Source organism: Suricata suricatta, chromosome 3 (assembly GCF_006229205.1).
Source record: "Suricata suricatta isolate VVHF042 chromosome 3, meerkat_22Aug2017_6uvM2_HiC, whole genome shotgun sequence".
NCBI lineage: Eukaryota > Metazoa > Chordata > Mammalia > Carnivora > Herpestidae > Suricata > Suricata suricatta.
Genome location: NC_043702.1, coordinates 119,810,887 through 119,834,083, shown reverse-complemented (window position 1 = coordinate 119,834,083; position 23,197 = coordinate 119,810,887). Strand labels below are relative to the sequence as shown.

Below are 23,197 nucleotides of genomic sequence, written 5' to 3'. Positions count from 1 at the left end.
GCACACACTAGCTTCTCAGTACATATTTGTTTAATAAATGAGTTATAAGGGTCAGAGCTATTATTTTAAACACATATATGTCTTACTCCATTTCCCATGCTGTATTTTACTTTCAATGTTAACTTGTTTTGTTACAGCATCTTAATTTTATTTTTAATCTTTACTTTTTCAGTATTTCAAATGTGCAATATATAGTATTTATTAAATATGCAGTCAAGATATATAGTATTATGTGCTTGTATTATAAAACTTGGGATAGGAACCTCTACTATATGGGGAAATTTTATATAAGATAAAAAACTGTCTCTTAAATTACAGTATTTTATAAAGATACTTGTCTTTGTAGTTACGATTGAATTAAATTCTTAGTACACATGTACTATTACATATCTATTTGAATCGACTAAGAAGTACTCATCTATAGTAAATGTAAGCATTCTGTACCATAAAGTGTTAATGCCAAAAGAAACTTTAGCGTCCCTGTTTTACAGATTTTGCATTAGTTTCATTACCAAATAGTTTATTAGAAATAGCTGTTAGAAATAGATTGTCACACTTAAAATGAATAAAGGTTTTCTTTGATCCTGTTTCTTTCCTATTACTGGAGCTTAATAAAAATGACCTGCTGGTAATCAGTAATCAGAAGTATAGCATATATGCTGTTGGAGGTTATTTTGTTACTTCAAAAAGATACCTTTAACTTTTACTTGCATTAAAGACATTTAACGAAATTAGCTTTATAGAGTAATGATAAATGAAATTAACTTTGTAGAGTATAAACTAAAGATTTAATCAAGATAAGGATGTGCATTAAATGTTTTAATACTTAAATTTCCCTTTATTCAGTAACCTTTTTGATTGGCAAGCACTGGATAATTTCTACAGATATGGAGATATATTGCCCTTTGAGAAGATTGTAGTTCAGGGCTAAAATAACATTTTTTGAGATAACTTACATTACCCTATTATTATTTATATGAACTTTTTTTTAAACTTTTAAGGGAAATAGCAGGCTTTGAAAAGGAATTAAAGAATTAATACTAAGTACATTGTCAGCATTTGGACATGGTTGGTCTTATACATGTTCCTGTCCATTTAGAAAAATGTATTTTGAGAAAGAGAGTGGGGGAGGGGGAGAGAGAGGGGAGAGAACCCCAAACAGGCTCCATGCAGTCAGCACAGAGTCTGGCACCAGGCTTCATCTCGTGGACCCAACTATGAGATCATGACCTGAGCCAAAGTCAAGAGTCAGCCACTTAACGGACTGAGCCACCCAGGGGTGCCTCATTCCTGCCCATTTTTATGTTATTCTCACACTCTGATTAAATAAATGAATAAATAAATGTATTATACATTTCTGAATTATCCTTAATCTTTAGAGGACACAAAATTAATCTTTAGAAAAGAATGTCACTCTACCTTAACAGTTTTTTAAGAGTATGCTATTTGGAATATTGCAGTTTCCTTTTTTAAAATTTTTTTTTAAAAATATTTAATCTTGAGAGAGAGAGAGACAAAGCAGGAGTGGGGGAGGGGCAGAGAGAGGGAGACACAGAATTGGAAGCAGGCTTCAGGCTCTGAGCTGTCAGCACAGAGTCTGATGCGGGGCTCGAATCCACAACTGTGAGACCATGACCTGAGCTAAAGTCGGACGCTTAACCAACTGAGCCACCCATGCACCCCGGAATATTGCAGTTTCTTAACTTCCATTACAAAAGTATGCCTTTAGAAATTTTTAAGGAAAAAAATCAGAAAATCTGATGGTGTTATATGTCTATTATATCTCGAAGCTGGAGAAAAATAAAATTTTTTTTAAACGTTAAAGATAGTGTAATGAATTTTCTTAAAGTGATAGATTCAGATTTTTTTTTTTGCATTTTAAGCTAAGCAGTACAGTATTTGACAAAGAATCATATTATTATCGAAATACAACCCCTTGAATTATATAGGCTATTTAATAAAACATTATACTTTGATGGTCTGATAATTCCCTAGAATTTAGTTACTTCATTAAAAGAGTAAACTCTTTGGAAAGATTAGTCCAGACAGCAGCTTGTTGTGGTTTTGTAATAGAGACAATGCCTCTTTACAAACACATCAGTGTCCTATAAAACATACTTTGAATAATTGTGTGATTTGAGGAGAGACATTGTATCAAAGAGTTTGATGTGAATGTTAATTTCTGGTGCCACCCGTCTCATGGACAACAGATTACTGAATAGAAAGCTTTCCTCTTACATAGCAGGGAGGTGGGTAGGGAGAGAGGTTAGCTGTTCTCAAGGGAATACATGACCCTACATTTTAGTCTTTGAACTTTTCTTAACACTGGTATCAAAGCTATTGATGAATTCTTGAAACTTTTAATTGAAAGAGTTATAGATTACAAATGATTTGTTTCAGCTTTTCTCATTAAAAAAAAAAGGGGACTAAACCTCCATTGTTACTTATTTGGAAATGGAAGAGATGTCTGGAATTAAGGGGATTAATTATGGACTGTAATCCCGTAGATTAAAATCGTGTAAGAATTTTAGGCCAACATGCAGTCTTTCAGTAGTAGCCCAGACCAGTTAGTAATCTTAGAACTACTCAATACCTCTAGCAATTAAATAGAACTCAGGCCTACTTCAGAAAGACAAGTGGGACAGTCTGTAATAAGATCAATTTTCCTTTTTAAAATTTTTTAAATAAAAAATTTTTATGTTTTATTTATTTATTTTTGAGAGAAGGATAGACATAGCACAAGGAGGGGAGGGGCAGAGAGAGAGGGAGATACAGAATCTGAAGCAGGCTCCCGTCTCTGAGCTGTCAGCACAGAACCCGACACGGGGCTCAAATGCATGAACTGTGAGATCATGACCTGAGCTGAAGTCAGATACCTAACCAGCTGAGCTACCTAGGCGCCCCTGTAATAAAATAAATTTTCAAATGTTACTTTGTTTTTATATTTAAGAAGAATGATTGGTAATTTTCTAAACTCCATACATCTATTTAACAGTTAATTGTTAGTAAATGTAAAATGTGTGTGTCTATGTTGGTTTTTATGTTAAAGTTGTACATTTTTACAGTCTCATTTCAGACTAGAGAGGCACAATCAACAAATTATTTCTTCCTCTCTTTGATTGATTTAATTATAAAATAATTAGTCCTTTGAATAGACTTACAAACAGGAGCATTATTGATGATTTCCTGAATATCTTATCTTTTGTGAACATATATCTGCATTCTGTTTCAAGTAATATCAATTAAGACTACTTTCTTTGTTTAACTTTATCTAGAATTGATACATCCCATTTTTTTTCAGAAATTCTTTCCATTTCAGGTTTTTCCAGCTAAAAACAAAGCACCTTCATATTGGCCTGTCAGAAACTAAAAGGCAGTACAGTCTTAAAAAGGAATCCAGACTTGTGTGGACAGTATCAAGTGGCTAATTTAGAGCCCCTCAAATGTGAAAGGAGGGCAGGATTTAAGGATTCTGTGAACATAGTTAGGCAAGTAAATTTTTAAGTTGCAACTGTAACCTAAAACGTATGTCTTTTCAAATTGATACATAAAACCCCATAAAATTATATTTACATGGCCGTTCAAACATCATGCTAAGATCTTTTTTAAGGTGGTTTAAAAAAAACCCCAAAGTTGGGAATTCTTAAAAGTGTCAAAAGGTTTATTTTTAAGTTCTCTGGGTTTTAAGGAGTTTGTAAATATTGGACTATTGTAGTTTAACTTATTCTCTGTATACCCTAAGGGGAAAAAAGAAACTATTACCATTTTTTACAGTTGCAACCTTGCCTTTTTCCCCTAAAGTCTTGGGATGGGGGGTACTGTGTGCCAGCAGCAAGTGGACACCATAGTCAATTTAAATAAATCAATTTGTAATCTTTCCTTGTCCTGCATGCTTGAAAACCCTGACATAGCCGTACCTCTATGCTAGTTTGAAATACTGCCTAAGACCCTAGACTGCCTGTAATACCAAAAATGTTAGTTGCCCAGTGTTGTTTATAACTCCCAGATTGTCAGGTTGGCACAACCCCAAGATAATGAACATCACAGAATGGAAATGCCCTGTCCTAGACACGTCCATGACCTGTGCCCTTTTCAGACGGCAGTAAGCCCAAGCACAGAAATGTGTGCAGTTTGGGAAGTGATGATTTGTGTGGAATAACTAAAAACCTTACCCTTGATTTACGACTTTCAAAATAAACTCACTGAATATAAAATAAGGAAGAAAAGCGTGCAGAGAGACGTTTCCGGTATTTTCATCCCAACATGTGTTGTATCATTTGCATCGATCATGATATAGAGTCTGAAGGGTTTTGCTTGAATAACCTTATTTATACAAGCAGTCTAGTCTCACTATGGTGAAAGGAAGATATGATTGGCCATGGCATTATTTTAGTGCAATAACAATTAGTTGCCTACGTATAGGCATAAATCTCTATGAATTATGTAACAGCCCTATAAAAGCAAACAGAAAGCATGTGTGAGAAGCATGCCAGATATGATTGAGTATCTCTTAACTCTCTAGATTATATGGCAGGAGCCAGAATTTTATAAGTATTTTTAGGGAAGGCTCTATCGTTTTCATATGTCATAACAATAACAACACCAAATATATAATCTCTGTACTGTTCTTATAAGAGACTTGGAAGTATAATCCCAAGGCAGATGTTAAAAGGGATAGCTGTTATTCTTACTTTACAAGGAGAATTATGACAGTTACAAATAGAGGCAGAAACACGTTATATCGTAGAAGCAGAAATCATATCCAGATATTCTGGGTTTGAGGTCATTGCACACCACTAACTTTAATAAAATTCAGGAGTTATTGATAAGTTCATACTTAAGTTAGTTTTGCTAATAAACATACTTTCCATTTCTTAAATTCAGGAAGGAAAAGTGACCATGTACATCAGTGATTTTAAAAAAGTATGATATTTTCTTATTTTGCTTTGAAAATAACCTTAATTTAAAATATGGCAATAGGGTACAAGTCAGAAAAGTAGTTGTCAGAATCGTGTACCTTCCAGTCTACACTGAATTTGCTCGGTAGCAGTGCCGCATGTGCCCAGAGCATACAGGCCCCATTCTGTGAAGCCAGTACAGAAGTACCTGGCTTTATCAGCAGAAGACTACAATCTGGCTGAACATAGTGAATTAAATCCATCCATATCTTGACAGCCATCTTATAATTAGCCTTAGACATAAACAGAAAATGATTTCGGGGTGTGTGTTTTTTTGCTTTTGTTTTTATTTTTTTACAGACCCATGACAACAAATATATTCTCAAGGACAAGAGAGCATATAAAATTTAAGAGTAGAGATTTACTTTAGAACCTGTTTTTTTAGTGCTAAATGCAAGGTTGGTATATTATATAGTATACTGAGATTTTAAATGCTTTAGAGGACACTAAATAACTATGAAATACTTATCTGACCTATAGTGATTACTGAATTAGTGGCTGAAAGAATTTATGTAACACTGTCCAACATAGATGTTTTAAAATACCATAATGTAAGGCAATGCCTTTTGTGGTACATTTAATATTATAAACTTACTTTGGATCAGATTTTCACACTTCCATGCTTAGCTATTTAAAACACACACACACACACACACACACACACACACACACACACACACTTTTGGACACCTGGGTGGCTTAGTCAGTTGAGTCTTGACTTTGGCTCAGGTCACAGTCTCACAGTTTTTGCGTTTGAGCCCTGTGTCAGACTTGTGCTGACAGCTCAGAGCCTGGAGCCTGCTTCAGATTCTGTATCTCTCTCTCTCTCTGCCCCTCCCCTGTTTGTGTGCTTGCTTGCTCTGTCTTTCTCTCTCTTTCTCTCTCTTTCTCTCTCTCTCTCTCTCAAAAATAAACATTTGAAAAAATAAATTAAAATATGCACTTTTAATTTGTTTGAACATAGTTTCTACTATCCATACTTGTACCCTCGATTTTAGAAAAATGTCCCTTGGTTTGATTTTAGGTGCAAAAAAAGTCTTTACCTGTCAACCACCATTTGATTTTTATTAGCCTAAAAATTATTGAGACAAACGAAGAGGTGGAGTATGACATAAATTGGAAACTTTACATGAAGCTTCTTATATTTGATAAGATTTTTGAGATTTTTTTAATACTTATCTACCTCTTATGTAAGGTAGTAAAACAAGGTGAAAAGTTTTAAAGTATATCAAAATATCCCCAAACTGTATTATTTATTTAAGGATTTTGGAGACAAGGTGTTAACAGAAACTTAACGTTAATTTTCATTTATGAGAGAGTGATCTGTAGCATACACGTCAGATAGCCCTGTGTACTCTGATTGTGTCCATATGTCAGATTTCTGTCTGTTTCATAAAGGAAGATGGGAGGTTTATATAGCTCATTTTGCACAGTACTCATGATAACTTTAGATTCTATACCGTATCTTGAACTTGTTCATTTTGATAGTGCATTATCACTTCAAGAGTCTGGATGGTGCTTAACTTACAGTAACCGAAGGTCGTTATTCCTATTTTTACTGGACTAAAAAGTTTTGAGTACTAGCATTAACTTTTGAATTATTCTCAAGGTCTTAGACTTCGCAGCATGTTTAGTTTCCTTTCATTTCTTATTAGTATTTTTCAGTACTTAATAGTCTCCTGCTCTCACCTCCAACAAGAACTTCTCTCTGTTCAACATCAGAAACATTTTCCTATTTGGCATGTGCTTTCTAGTTCCCCAAGCAGTATAAGCAAATTGGAAAGTTCAGCTGTCATTCTTGGAAGGTCATAGATCACACTAGCAGCCTGAGTAATCCAAGAGGTTTTAAGTATCAGAGCATTGAGTTTAAAGTGAAATTTGCTCTGACAGGGCTGGCAGACCAATAGGAAAAAGAAATATTTGTGCTTGGAGAAGTGCATATGTAGAGACCAAGAGCATAACTGATGGCTGGAAGTGATTTCAGTCTAAAAAAACAAATCATTAAGAGAGTGCATAGGGGTAAAATACACAGTTCATATTTTAAAGAGTCTCAAAATGAACCAGCAACTAAGGTTAGCATTACACAGTAATTAGCTGTGGTGTTCAGGCTTTTAACTCCCTCAGTGCCAGACAGTATGGTTAAACCATCACTGCGAAAACACTGCTACTTACATTATATTCACTACTTCAAGCCTACAGCAGTAATTTTTGTACCTTAAAAAACCAAGGTATTATGACAGATTATATAAATGTTGAACCAGTAACAGACAAACAATTATTCAAAGGAGGTGCTAATGACTCAGTTTATTGACCTCAGGGTTACTTAAGCAGCTCAGTAGGTTCCCTGAACATTTGGTGTTCTCAAATGAGGCATTGCTTGATAGTATAGAACTGACAATTTCAAGAAGCCCTTGCACTTAATTGAAGAAATACAAGTTAAAGATGACTAGAATGGCATACTTTCATTAAAGGATTATTATAAAAAGTTAGAGACTATTATAGGTTTGAGCAAATATGCACTTCAGCTTGATAATCACATTTGACAGCTGCCATTAGGCACCTATGAGGGTTTTTTTTTTTTTCTGTTAATTGCTACAAATAAGGAAAAGGAAAATACCTTCTCATAGCTCCAGTTACTTCTTTCAAGTCATTGTTCTCTTCATGCAAGCCAATTCTGAGTCACAGGAATACAAGGTTGATAAATTCTTTTCTTGAGTGTGCAGAGCAGATGATGAGTACTTTCCTTGAGTGTGCAGAGCAGATAATGAGTAAAGTGGAAGGGACTTCCAGCAAGATGGCATACTGAGCTGACTCAGAAGGCACCCCCGATAGATATATAAAAAGGTGGATAAGATATTTTAAAAAATGTATCATCCATAGCCAAATTCAGAGGTAGGACACACGCACAAGAATAATCTCTGAACTAGGTATAGGTTATATAGTATAGGAAAATGAAACTGAATTCCTGTATAAGGCCTGGAACTTCAATGGGCTGCCTTTTTCTCATCACTTGAAAAAAAAAAAGGACTAGGTGATTTTAATTCACCAGACTAGAGAAATGGCCAAAACTTATCTTCTGCCCCAAGGCCCTAGGTTAGGAGGATAGTTACTCATGAGAAAGAGAAATCACAAGCTTTCTCCATGTGCAAGTGTGGGTCCAGAATTTATACTACCCATCTAACTTAGTGAACCCCAAATCAAGAAGTTACCATTAAAATTGTTTTCAGGACAGTGGAATCCTCTGGAATCTTGATGTATTATAAACAAATACAGAACCTCTCTGTAGTCATATTTTCAAGTTCAAGGACTAACAGACAGGCAAAAATAAATAAAGGAAACTTGTGGTTGAACACAATAAAAATTGCAAAGCTCATGAAGAAAGTATTGTCATGACGGAGAACTGCCAGGCATTACAGCAAGAGAGTTAGCATTCCCAGGAACTAGAGCTAATAGAAAACTCTCAATTAGACTGTAACATTTTTAAAAATACAAAGGAACTTAGAAAATTAATGCAATAGCATAATATTAAAAAGTTCCAACTATAACATCTCCACATAAAAAATACAATCATTAAAAAACGTCCTGGCAATGGGTTAAACAACAGATTAAGATGCATAATAAGAGAAGTGTGAATTAAATGAAATTAGAGGAGCATCAGTAAAATGGGATTTCTTTACCATTTGGAACAAATCAGTGACTATTTTACACATGCTTCTTCCATCATTACTACAAATTAGTTTTTTTCTGAAGCATCTTAGTATAGTAACTAAATTGAAAGGATCTGTTCCCAAGGTGGTATATTTCCCCTTAGAACTGACAGATGTCTTTTAAAAACCTTATTTAAAATAAATTCCAGATGAGTACTTTAAGGACAACCTCCCACTACTCCTATCATTTGCCCTTGATTTTGGGGAAAATGTTACTTGGTTTGATTTCACTAAAATGCTCTTTGTCATTAGCCATTTAGTTTTATCAGAATAAAAGGAAAATTGATACTTATGTATCTAAAAGATTAAGAATAAAAAACTAAATGGGAAATGATAGCTAAACTTGATATATATTGGCAAAGCACATCAGAAGACTGCTTAATTGTGCCTACCTCAGTAATCCAAAGGCTCAAGTTCAATAAGTAACACTTTTAGCAACCTAAAATATGCATTTATTGCATATGAATTTAGAGAGACAAGATGCTTTTGACAGGTTGTGACAATTTTAGAAGCTGTCCCTATAGTAGTAGTACTCAACATTCACGTACATTACATTTTTCAATCCCCAAGACAATCAGCATCTTCTATCATTTTCATAGGTCCCCACATTCACTTTTTCGCATATGAATGACATTCCTGTTTAGCTCTAAATTATTTCACATTTATAAAATGAAAACATAGACTATATGATAAGTGCAATGGAAACTACATTCTCTCAATGTTAAATATGCTGAAAAGTTTAAATTTGATAAAACGTGCTTTAAAACCTTATAAAAGTAAATGACACTCAATGATAAGACAAGCTCTCCATCTAGTGGTTGGTTTATAAATTACAAGCATTTAGATCTTGATTTTATCATACATCTAATGTTAGGTACAATTTTATAGGCTTTATCTCATTCAGTCCATACTGCTCACTACTATGTATAAGAATTTCAAGAAAAATATGTTTTCTTCTGCCGGAATAGTCTAGTTCTTCCTATTTAATACAAAAGCAAGCTATTTCTACAGTCTGGTATTCACCTACGTGGAATACTACAGCCTCTTAGTTATTTGATGAAGCATATTCCCATGGCAAAATTGTTTCATTCCAATGCACTATAACCTCTAAACTTTTGACCAATTTTGATATTCTTTCTTTTCATTCTCAGTTCCCAAATGGTAAAAGTATAACTAAAAAACCCATTTCAAAAGAGAAATGATACCAGTTTTTTAATGTTTATTTATTTTTGAGAGAGAGAGAGACAGAGACAGAGAGCAAGCAAGGGAAGGGCAGAGAGGAAGACACAGAATCTGAAGCAGGCTCCAGGCTCTGAGTTGTCAGCACAGAGCCCGATTTGGGGCTCAAACCCACAAACTGCGAGATTGTGACCTGAGCCCAAGTCCAACACTGACCGACTGAGCCACCCAGGTAGCCCTCAAAATTTATTTTCTAGAGCAAATCAGATGGTAAAGATTTGAGACACCATGTCGTGAGGATTGAGTGAATAAGAGTTGTGAGGTAACCATATTAAAGAAGAATTAGATTTCTTTCGTGGTTCCAGAGGCTAATTCTAGAACTAATACAACCAGATTACAGGTCAAGATACAGAACTTTCTAACCGTTAGATGAGTTCATAAATGGAAGGAACTGCCTTGTGAACACTTCCATTCCTGGAGGTGTTCTGCAAAGAATTCGATAGACCCTGTCAAGGGTGCTGTGAATGGAAGCAGAGTCTAGCTTATTTGTAGAAGTATTTCCAAACCAAAGATCCTGTGGGCCTGTGAAAATAGAACTTGGCTTGAACTTATTTTATTTTTGTAGCATCCTCTAATATACTCATCATTTGCCCTGCATTCCTTTTGCTGACTTGGGAATTTCAAAGAAGATAAAGACTTGTGTTGCTTTCATTGAATTTTAGTAAAATAATGATAATACTTTTCACTTATGCAGCACTTTTCATCCAAGGATTTCAAAGTGCTTTACAAATATGCACTAATTAAGCCTCACAAACAGCTAGAGGTAGGTGATTTTCTTCCCTCCCTACGGGAATGTCAACCCTGGCACAGAAGTCTAAGTAGAGTCGCAGAGTGCTTACCATCCTTTACTGGCTGCCGGTCCCCTTGTGATGTGCTGCATGTGAAGGGCCACTTGTCATGCCTCAGTTCCCTCTTTTCCCTTCTCTGAACCATCGCAAGTTTAGAAATATAATGAATGCTGTTAAAAATTTGTTTGAAGCCTTGTAAATATTACAGCAAATTCCGTCTCCTGCTTGCTGAATGCTAATTAGATTTCTAAATGTTCATGTAAAATTAAAATCCTGATGTGATTTTATATTTGTTGTTGAATTTTAAATGTAACTCTTAGTTACAAAGAATTTGTCATTTTCCTTTATAGGCACCTCCAAATCATTGTTCTTGAGACAGAAAGCTTAGTAGCAGATGGATTTGGGGGACCCTTACCTTTCTTAGTTGTCTTTTCACAAGACATAGTAGCCATTTTCTTTGAACTAGAAATAATATATTTTTAAGAAATTGAATTTTGTTATTTTTCTAATTTAAGGGTCTAAAAAATGATATCTAGACATTGAGGATAATGGTTAAACGACATTACACAGTCCTGTTTAAAAAATTAGTGGGCTAGTGGTGGCATATTCTGCTCTAGAGGACTCACAGCTTTGATGTAGGTTAGGAGTGCCCAGAAGAAAGTATGTACATGTGGAAAGAGACGTGTGCTGTCAGAGTAAATTCCAGCATAAACAGTCACATACATACTCTCATCCGAAGGAGAAGGGCCACACGCGGCAAGAACAGGTGCGCGGTGTCACAGCTTAGCTTCTCTGGTTTCTCGGGGTTCCGAATGAGGGCATGCAAGTGCCTTTGTGACTGTGTACTCTGCGTCCTTGGTGGGACAGGAAAGCACAAGTTTTGCTGCCACACTTCCCCTTTTGTATTCACATTTCTATCTCCTAGACAAACTTACATTAAAAATCTATCTGCACCTGTTTAAAGGAAAGCTCGTGATTAGGTGCTCCTGGTTTTGAACCAGAATCAAAATTAATGATATAACGAGGCTATATCTTTATTCCAAGGGAGAAAGTAGAGCAAGTGTCCACATACCCCAGAAGAATATCTAGCTTCAGGTTTTAGCATCCTGAAAATCCAGTGTCCCATCTATAATAGAACCAAATGAGAGATTAGAGAATCAAGCTCTTCTGTTTCAGAGTGAATTTTATTTAGAAGATATTGTGATATAGCTGCTTTTTCATAATACAAAAGGACCTAGGACTTCTGTCAAAGTACCATTCAAACTGGTCATAATGTTTCAGATAATCTTTAAGCAGCAAGTTCATCTGTGGTGTGTGATGGATCATTATAGAAAAACTCATTTTTTAACATATGCATTTATTTCCCATCATTTACAATACAGTAGTTACAATGACACTCCAAACAGAAAAGCAAAGTAAAAAATCAAAACCCCAACTTCTATTTCATGTAATTAAGAGTTTCTGATTTTTCTCCTTAAAATTTTTTTCCCAAATAATATCTGTGGAAGCTCAAACAATTTAGCCAGAACACACAGATGTCTCTGGATGAACTGTTTACCACAAAAATAGAATTTTATTACAGTAAACTTGCAGGGTCAAAAACTGAAACTCACCACTGTTCAAGATTCGATCTCACTTTAACTTGACTCAGGGTTCAAATCCTTACCAACAATGTGACTGAGAATTCAAAAAAATGTGAATATCCATTTGTCAATTTACATCAGGCAGATTGGATAATGTCTAAGTGTATTCTTTACCCTCTTGTCAAGCCACATGGGAAAACGATGATCAGAAGCTTGCCTACGGGTCCTAAGAAATAAAAGACAGTTTTTGCAGTTTGCATATATAATGACCTCAGGCTCTCAGAACCTTTTTTAAGGTCCCTTCCTCAATCAAGACAAGCCTGTCAAAAAGGTCAGATATTCCCAATAGTGTTATAGGTCACCCTGAGGAATTGTGTGGGTTGGTACCTCCCTTCTGAGGATTCTCTTCTTTTAGACAGAATTACAGCAATATTGCTACGAGTGCCTCTGTGACATGTTCTTCCAGGTGTCTTTGCCTGTTTCTTTACTGATCTACTCTGCGCCTCGTGCTTCTAAGCCCTTGGAAGCCTCTAGATTGATTGAGAAACAAAGATAAAATTAACTTGAGCTCTACCTAAGTCTCCTACTATTACGGCTTGGAAGAGATGCTAAAATATGTAAGCAGGTAATAGTAGAAAGCTGAAAAAGGAAAAAGTTGAAATGCATAAGCTATACAGTCAACTTTTACGTAACTGAGAGTTGTCTGGATACCTGAGTATTTGTTAGCCTTAGTGCTTCAGGAGAGAAAATGTCAACGGCCAACTTTTGCTCTAATTTTAAACCGATGCAAGTGTATCTGAGTGCATGGACTGCATGAATTTCTGTACCATCTTTAAAGCTGCCTCTAGAGCAGTGTTTTCCTTCATCATAAAATTAGTCTTTCTTCCCAGAAGACCAGGGTGGGAAGGATGTGCTTCTGTTTTGCCATTTCAAAATAAAATTCAGACTTCAAAATTTCAACCAACTTTTGGGAATCATGGACACATATTTAGAAGGAGCCCAGGAAGTTTGTTCTCTTCAGAATCACTCACTACAAATACTAACCTAAAACTTATATCTCAGAAATTCCATTTCCCTGAGCAGTGGATTCACAGGAGTAATACACCCTCTGTGTGTTATGGCTCATTATACTTACTAGTTAGTCCTACCCCAGTACACACATGCACACACGTGTGCACATGTACACACACAAGTTATTTAAAAGCTTTGACATTTTAATAGTTAACTTCTATTGTGTTTTAACCTAACCTCATTTTGAGTTTTGAGAGCAAGGTAGTCCCTACATGAATATATTTTCTAATTGTACTGAGATTTTACTGATAAAGTATGTTTCCATCTAGTATACTCCTCAAATAAATCATTTAAATATATTATTTTTTCAAAGTTTATGTTTCTATATTACAAGTTATTTTCGTTTGATTGCAGACAAGCTCAGAAGCATTCACTGCATGAGCTGTGCATGAGCATGCTCCAGCTGCCATCTTTGCCTGGCCAAATAAGTACCCTGTCATTTGGCTAAGTGTTGGATAATTCTCTGATCCTTAAAAAGTGCTCTGGAGAACAGATTTTCTTTTAAATTTACTAATAGATGAAAGAATAATTTTTAAAGTGAATCAAATGCATCAAATGTCATCATAACCCTGAAGGTCATCTTTAGGCTTTAATTATTTCCATAAAATCAATGGAAACAAAATGTATAATTACCTGTTGTAATTCAAAAGAAATTATGATTTCTTTAAAATTGAGTCAGAGAAAATTTGCAGACCAAATCTGACTAACTCAAATGTTGTAAAATTCCTTGACTTGTTCTAGTCTTAGGCTTATAGTATGATTGACCCTGAGTGAGCATTTTACTGCTAAAACTCAAAATGCGTGCATGATAATTAATAATCCTATATGAAAAAAATCTTATTATAAATAACAAAACTCATTTTACTAGTTTTAGTGTTGTTGTTCCCTAGCAATGTATTACAGATAATTGCTAGCACATAAAATCTTTTCATATTCTGGCATAAAGCCATATGAATGTAATTTATTAAAACTTTTCTGATCTCTCCTCCTCTTTGTCTTGAATAGTACCCAATGACAGAGGTTTCCAACATTTCTAACACACACTGTTAGAAATATTTATTATACACATTTTTGTGGCTATATTAATTTAATAAAATTAATATTAAATATATATCATATATGTGTGTGTATATATGTGTATATATATATATATGATATATATGAAGAAGAAGAATGCTTAATGATAGCCACATTAATCACTTCTGCTGCTAGGAAGAAAATCTTGGAGGTGTAAAGTCCCTGGCCTCCCCTTGGCCTGGCATTGTGGACGTATGATGAAAAATACAACTTATCATTCCTTTTTCTCTTTTCAGCCTTGGAATGGATGGCTTTGGCCAGTCAGTTGGCCTTCTCGGACGGCCTGCCACAGCTTATGGATTCCGCCCTGATGAACCTTACTTCTATGGCTTCGGGACTCGATAAAGTCACCCCTTTTCCACGTGTACTCTCCACTTAGAAGAAATCTGTGTGGGTTGGGCTAACTTTGAATCTTGGCTAATAATGCATGTTGATATTATTGTGGGTCTGTGTTTATTTTTTCCATGTTGGTAGCTACAAATTAACTCTGACTCCTCTGTCCTCTGTTAAGTACTGTTGATGTTTGACACTGTTCACTCATCAAGCCACCTCTCGATTGCTGAATAACATTGCCCATGTTATTCAAAGAGACGCAAAAGAAAATCCTGAAAAGCAACTAGACTGGAAAACAAACACTGCATTATGTACATGAAGTGACTAATTTAATTTCTATTAAAAAGAAGGATAAAGTACAAATGAATTAGCAAAAGTCATGTGTTTCTATTTAATGTGTTTCATTAAGAGTCTCATGCTTATATAGGGTGCATATGAATTTTCTTTCCCCCTGCCCTTTTTTCCCCTTGTAAACTCTTAAGTGTTTCATGTGATGTGTGCTACTTTAAAGTTTATAAAAAGAATGTCACCTCACTGTTCCATTCCATCTGCCTTTTCAGGGCTGCTTCCCGAAGTTAACTAGGAGTTTTCAATTTGCAATGGAATGTGTGCTACAGGTTATGTTCTGTATACAGAGTCTCTGCAGCGATTTGAATTCTTGTCTTTCTGATTTTAAGGTCGAACACCTGAGACATGTTAGTGCACATGAAACTAGATTAGTACTGGGCTTTCAAATTTTATTACTCATGGAATCTAAAGTATGGAAAAGCCTTAAGTCTCATTGAGGAAAATTAAGGAACACAATATTTTTCTCACCCATTTCCCATTTGCGTACTTGTCTTTATAAGGTTTAGGTAGTTAAACACTGTAATTAATAATGTGTTCTTAAAGTGACTCATGTTACAGTGTTGGAGATTTACTTGAAAAACAAATCAAACTGAGGGTCGCCTGGGTGGTTCAGTTGGTTGAGCATCCGACTTTGGCTCAGGTCATGATCTCACAGTTCTTGGGTTGAAGCCCCACATTGGGCTTTGTGCTGACCGCTAGCCTAGAGCCTGGAGCCTTCTTCAGATTCTGTGTCTCTTTCTCTCTCTGCCCCTCCGCTGTTCACTCTCTCTGTCTCTCAAAAATAAATGTAAAAAAAATTTTTTAAAGAAAAAGCAAAATGAATAACTATAATCTAGAGATATTTGCTTGAGTGCCAGCTATGGAAGGAATTATATGAGGCTTTGAAGGGAATATGTAGATCAGAGAGAAGACTTCTGTCCTTGAATTGAAAATCTCACTGAGCTGCTACACTATTTATTTGGCTTGATTTATGTTTTAAGTAGAATAATAGAGCTGGAAAGGGCCTTTTAAATAACTCAGTCTATGTATTTGAGAAATCAAATACATAAAAATGTTAAATATCATAAATAGATTTTCTTAATTACCTGCTATGTATAAGGAAGTATATATGTTCCTAGGGAATATGTGAATCTAAGATAAGTATGTGTGCCTTTGAGCTCACCAACTAATTGTGCTTTCTAAAAGCATACATTTATTTGTCTTAGTTTCCATTTTAACTACACGATATTAAAGCTGGTAAGGGTCTTTGATGCAAAACCTTGTCATACTGTTTCAGTTGAAGAAACTGTCGCTAGGAGACAGGAAAAGACTTGACCAAGCGTACATATTTGGTCAGTACCTGTCCTGTCTCCATGTTTCCAATCCAGTAACCTCAGTACTAAATATCACTTACCATACCTACAAAGTATAAAACACGCGATATAGTAAGTGACATTAGTAGAAAGATAAAGCAAACATTCTAACACATAACTTCCCTCATGCTCTTGTACATTGATTTAGGAAGGACGTTGCCAGCAGGTCCTAACATTTCCAGGGCTGTGCTTACTGAGGCTTACATGCACATGCTCACTCTCTGTATATTTTTTGCATTCTTTTGGGACTTCACAAATTTAGAAATCATGAACTCTCCACTCAGGCATGGGCTGGTTTACCTTTACATTATTTATGAAGGAACATTTTACTAAAGGAATAAGGAAGATTATCTAAAATTCTTACATACTTCAGAGAACAAAAGATTTTGGCCTTGGGTACTTTTAGAAATACCATTGATATGTAAGTCAAATATCCTGGCCTCACTAAATTTTGATAACAAATTAAAGTCACATTTACTTTAATGACTAAATTGCCATGGCTTTAGGCCTTGGTGTATAGCTGGAAATTATTTCTCATGAGTTTTTTGCTCTTTCTGGGAGTTCCCTAAGGTCCTTTGTCACGTAGGGCCAGGAATAGGTTCCTCATGTTCTTCTTCCTCCTCCTGTGCCCCCACGGCTGCATCTGTGGTGGTCATCATAAGATCAGTGCTGCCTTCCCCATGGGAGAGCCACCGTGTCCAGTCAGGACTTGGGGAGGAGGACACTCTCTACCCTTTCCTATCACCTTCCATATGCGGGATAAGCACCTAGTGCTTAATTCTGCACAGCACATGAGAACAGAAAGCTATAAATTTTGCCATGACTTTACAGAAGCTTCAGAAATGATAGACGGGGTCCATCACGCAAAATAACCTGATACTGTTACTATTTGCAGCTCTGATCAGAGCTGACAGTCAGAAGGTCCTGCAGAAAAGGATGTTTTTTTCTTCAACACAGTGGAAGGTCTGCTTTTAGAGTCTTTGATTCTTGTTTCAAGATTAGCTTTTACTAGCCTCCTGGTCTTCAGTTATAAAACAGAGTAAGAGAAAGATAAACTGATCTTCCTACTTTTTTCCAAGTGTTTCCTGGAGGGTTTTTTCCTAAATCCACCCAACTGTCTTGATTATTAGCAAGTCTTCCCAAATTCTTTGAGGTTTTCAGTGAGGTGAGTTGTTGGGTTCTTTTGCGTCTTTGGGAGTTTTGTGTTTTTACTAGTTTAAGGGGAATGTAGAAAATACTGGTATGTCTTCACATACAAAAAATCCCACATAAACATTCCAGCCAGGTTCTTGAAAGTCTACTAAATTGAAGGCATAATGCATTAGGCTTCAATATATGTTCCCTTTGGAGTACAGCAGAACCTCCCTACTGTTTGGGATAAAGACTTGCCTGAAATAGAGAGCCATTAAAGAATGGAATTAAGGGGCACGTGGGTGGCTCAGTTGGTTAAGCTGCTGACTTCAGCTCAGGTATGATCTCACAGTTTGTGAGTTCGAGCCCTGCATCAGGCTCTGTGCTGACAGCTCAGAGCCTGGATTCTGTGTCTCCCTCTCTGTCTGCTCCTCCCCCACTCATGCTCTGTCTCTTGTCTCTCTCTCAAAAATAAATAAACATTTAAAAATTTTTTTTAAAGAATAGAATTAATAATACTGAAAAAATCAGTAATAGGAAAGAAAAATTCTAAAGCTCTCTGGGAAAGCAGAGGAGAAAAATGTAGATTAAATATGAATAACATAGAAGGTAAAAATCAGAGCACCAACATTTGGCTGGTCGGTTTTCCAATAAAAGAGTCCTTTTAAAAAAGTATAGGAATGCAGTGCCTGGGTGGCACAGTCAGTTAAGTGTCTGATTTCAGCTCCGGTCATGATCTTGCAGTCTGTGGGCTCAAGACCCACATTGGGCTCTGTGCTGACAGCTCAGAGCCTGGAACATGCTTTGGATTCCATGTCTTCCTCTCTCTGCCCATTCCCTGCTCGTGCTTGATCTCTCTCTCTCTAAAATAAATAAACATTAAAAAAAATAATAAAAGGGTATAAGAACAATAGCCAAAAAGATAATAGAAGAAAATGCCTCTGAGCTAAAATGGACTTTTCCCTACAACATGTGAATCATTTTTAAAAATGGGTGTGACATCTATCTTGATATATTCTGGAAAAACTCTTGAGAAAATGAATTAAAATTTTCATAAGAATCCTGAAGAGAAAGACAAAATGCCTTCCAAGAAATAGACTGCCCTCAGACTTTTGACATTAAGTGGCCCTAACTAAAGAACATCCTCTGACTCCAGACCAAAGGGCACTTTATAAGCTGCAAGTGTGCCTAGCAGGATTTCAGATTTCCAATGAACACTAACTTCCTATTGGGCCCCTTTAATGCAAGTATCCTTGGTGATTATCCTGTCTCTGTCTCACCTTTGTGTGTTGGGTGGGAATAGACACGGGAGGTGACAGATAACTTCTTTCGGTTCGCAAGTCTCTGAATCAAGAGGAACCATACTAGAGGAGAACCTGTAAACCACACCCAAGAAGCCTCATCCTCACCTGAATATGATTCTATGACGGTATCTTACACTACAAGCCAGAGCCTAATGCCATAATGATATGGGACTTTGGCGGGGGAGAGGGGACAGATTTTGCATGGGAACAGAATGTCAATAACTGGGGCCAGAAAGCAATGTGTATTGATTGAAAAAGATGGCCATGGTATCCTTCAGCCCTCCTCATCATGAGATAGACTGTGCGTTAGCACATTTTAAATTTTGGCTCACCTTGTATTTTGCTTTGACCAACAAAATGCAGCAGAAACGATGTATGGGTCCAGGGCCTACACCTCAGGAAGACTTAAGCTTCCACCTTCGCCCTTAAGGATCGCTCCCTGAGCCCGACCTGCTGTGAAAACCTGGGGAGAGAAGCCCTGCTGCCCCAGCCGAGCGCACTCCCTCCCTCAGCCCACATCTCACCAAAATGCAGTCTTGTAAATTCAAGCAAGACCGAAGAAGAACCACCCAGCCAATGGCAGATAGTTGACTCTGTGGAAAATGATAAATCGCTGTCGTCTGAAGTTTCAGAGTTTTGGGGATGATGTGGCAGGTTGTATTTTCAAAAGATGCCCACCCCCACATATTCCATCACACACGCTGGTCTTACAAAGTGATATTGATACTCCTCCATTTAGCAATGAAGTCTATGTCCCTTCCCCTGGAACCTGGGTGGACTTTTTTTTTTTAACTTCAACCAATAGAGTCAAGCAGAAGGCATAAAGGCTGTCATAAAAATACTTACAATTCTGCCTCACTCTCTTGGGATGCTCATTCGTGAAGCCAGCTGCCATGACGCAAGAGGGCCAAGCCACAAGGAGAGGCCACGTGTATGCGCTTCAGTAGGTGGCTGCGGCTGAGGCCTGGCAGACAACCAGTCGGCCGCCAGAGGTGAATGAGCTTCAGATGATTCCAGCCCCCAGCCCTCAAGCCGCCCCAGCTGAGGCCACAGGAGCCAAGAGGAGCTGCCCTGTCGTGCCCTGCCCAAACCCCTGCAAATCTGTGAGCAAAATATGTGGTGTTTTAAGTACTAAGTTTGTGATGGTTTGTGATGCAGCAATTGCTTCCATCAGGGATATATGCAAAGGCATACAGAAATCCTCCAAAATCACAAGTCCTAGGAATTCCTTAAGCCTCTTGACTTTCTCTTTGCATCCATCACTGCCACAAGTATTTTCCATAGATACTAAGATTATGAATTCATGAGAGTTAGCTACACGAAGAGCAATGGAGAGCAACATACCATCTGAAGTGTGGATAATTTAAATTCACCTGTCAGCAAAATTATCAGTAACTACAAATCATGATCTCTGAAAGCATTTAGAAAGATTTTGTTTGCCACAAGTCCAATATACAAGACTTTCCACTGTAAAAAATATATATATATTTGTGCTTAATAATCATGACATTCAGTATAGAAATGCTACAGTTCATGAACTGTGAGAAGAAAGTTTCACATGCACATCATCTCCTCTACCCCTTTTCTCTTCCAAGCCTCCTAATCTTGCTAGGTTGGCAGTTTGGGAGAACTGAAGTAAAGGATTATGGAATCTGGAGGTTGGTAACTGCTACTTAAAAGCAGAATAAATGTCTCTTATGAGTCAGCTCTTTTTCCTCCTAACCGACAATTTGCCAGTGTCTCAAGTCTGCTGTGTAATGAGCACTGGGCTAGTGTGTGACTGTGAAGTCAAAGCCCACAGAGCACGAATATTACAGCTTGCACCAGGTGGACGTGGAGCTGCCCATCAAGGCCTAGATCCCAGGAGGGCTGGCTAAGGAAATGTTGCTTTTCAATTAGCTTCACTTACAGAGCTCATTTATTTCCAAGGCTGAGTATGCTTCCAATCATCTAAGGGACTCCTACCTGTTGAGAGGGGGAGTTTTGGCCGTATATGGCCCTTGTCAGAACTGTCATGTCAGCCATCTTCCCCAGGAAGGATCAAAACTACAATGTAAATGTATTAGAATTAAGTTACAGGTTACTGTAGAGCAGCAGGTTATAGGAGAGAATGCATGCATATCCCCTGGGGTCTTTTCCAGCTCTTTATGCTCTGGGGATCATTGGCGATTTCTTGATTTTTATCTTTTTAAAAATTTTTTTAATGTTTTACTTTTTTTTGAGAGAGACAGTGTGAGCAGGGGAGGGTGAGAGAGAGAGGGAGACACAGAATCTGAAGATAGGCTCCAGGCTCTGAGCTAGCTGTCAGCACAGAGTCCGACGTGGGGCTCGAACCCACAAACATGAGATCATGACCTGAACCGAAGCTGGACACTCACCCCTCTTTTTAATTACTGGAAAGTCCCATTCCTTGTTCATATCTAGCTAACTGCCTACTCTGTCATAATCTCTTTGTACATCAGTTTCCTCAGATGTAAAATGGCATTGATGCGTGGCTTAAATGAATTAAACTCCAGGATACACCTCTTTTGGCATATTTGATCTTTGTAAACTGATTATTTTTAAGGAACTGCAGACACAGGAAAAGGTCTGAAAAATGAGTAGAAACTACCCTCTTGTGGAGCGCATGGGTGGCTCAGTCAGTTAAAGGTCCGACTCTTAGTTTCAGCTCAGGTCATGATCTCACAGTTCGTGGATTCAAGCCCCACCGATGTTGACAGTGCAGAGCCTGCTTGGGATTTTCTCTTTCTCTCTCTCTCTCTCTCTCTCTGCTTCTCCCTCACTTGCATATACTCTCTCTCTCTCAAAAAGAACTTATTTAAAAGAAGAAATTACCCTTTTGTAAGAGATATTTACATGTAGAAAGGAAATCTCCATTCATAAAAGAGAGATGACCCTAAATCTCTAGAAACTGTTACCAGTGGAGAAGGATTGGATTTAGATCTACCTACTAACTTATCCTTGTTTACTGGACTTTTCCTGCTAAACTTCTATAAATGTCTCCTCTACCACAAATCCTTCTGTCTTTAGCTGGAGATGGGATTTAAGGTGATAGCTTTGGCCATTTTGGTGAGTTACTGTTTTCTTGGGTCTTCCCCATGGTATAGGAAGTATACATATTATTAAACTTTTGTTTGACTTTCTCCTGCTAGTCTGTTTCATGTCAGTTTAATCCTTAGTAGAGCTGGAAGAATCTTGAAGGGCAGAGTAGAATGCCTCCACCTCAACACCTTGATTTATTTTTTAATAGAACTTAATTAACCATTGTGAAACTAACCTTTGTTCATTTATATATATTTCTCCCCTTTCCCATTAACTCCCTAAAATTTGAGGCCTGTGAGAACAGGGAATTAATTAATCCTGTCTTGTTTGGCAATATCTCCTCAGTCTTTACAGCAGAGGCTGGTACACCATGAGCCTTTATAAAGTATTTGCTTGGGGCACCTGCATGGCTCAGTAAGTTGAACATCCAGCTTCAGTTCAGGTCATGATCTCATGGTTTGTGGGTTCAAGCCCTGCATCCTGGAGCCTGCTTCAAATTCTGTGTCTCCCTCTCTTTCTGCTCTTTCCCACTGTGTGCTTTCTCGCTCTCTCAAAAATAAACAAACATTAAAAAAAATAAAGTATTTGCTGTACTGAGTAAGTAAATATGGAGAATCGAGGAAATGTGGAGTCATTTAGCTCATATCTTGCCTCACACAACAGTAGCTTGAAACTTACATATTGATGGTGGGGCAGGGAACTTAGCAAAACTAAGATAACATTTCTAGCATTAAGCTACCTGCACATCCTCAATCATTTAAAAAGAAAAAAAAGTTTTATTTGGGCCTCCTGAACTCACTTTTTTGCAATGATTGTGTCTTCTTCCTTCTTAGCGGTCAGCATAGTACATTGCCCAGGAAAGGTATATGTTAAATATTTGTGGAATAAATATGAACATGTAACATGAGGTTTAAGGTACTGCAACATTTGTATAGTGTTTACAGTTTACAAAGTGTTGCCAATATTCTTTAAAGCATGGTGGTATGATGTCTGTTACTGTCTTTAAACTAGTTCAGCACTGACTGGAATATTCTGCGTGGGTTAATTGGTTGAAGCTATGCATCGTTCTTAGTAATCAGGAATCACACTCCAGAGATAGCTGGCTGGAAGCGTACCAGAAAGGCTACATTCCAGGGACAGGGCTACAAATACTTTAGCCAATTGGATCTCTGATGACACTGGATGTTTTGCTAATTATCACAGTGAGTGTCAGAAGTGAGTATTTATTGGCAAAAGTAACAACTTATTATCATGATGAATACCG

At 37.0% G+C, this 23,197-nt stretch overlaps 1 protein-coding gene across 2 annotated transcripts in view; it reads left to right on the top strand.

Annotated features, from left to right (window-relative positions):
* KIFAP3 (kinesin associated protein 3) overlaps positions 1 to 15,132 on the top strand; it is a 152,312-nt gene extending 137,180 nt beyond the window's left edge. Inside the window, exons 20-21 of one of the 2 annotated variants that reach the window (XM_029935003.1) lie at positions 10,599 to 10,667; positions 14,660 to 14,747. In XM_029935003.1, coding sequence (XP_029790863.1) covers positions 10,599 to 10,644 — 46 coding nt within the window. In that variant the 3' untranslated portion in view covers positions 10,645 to 10,667; positions 14,660 to 14,747. Of the gene's footprint in view, positions 1 to 10,598; positions 10,668 to 14,659 lie in introns of both variants that reach the window. The other variant, XM_029935002.1, reaches the window with a different exon arrangement.
* Positions 15,133 to 23,197: the final 8,065 nt, after the last annotated feature.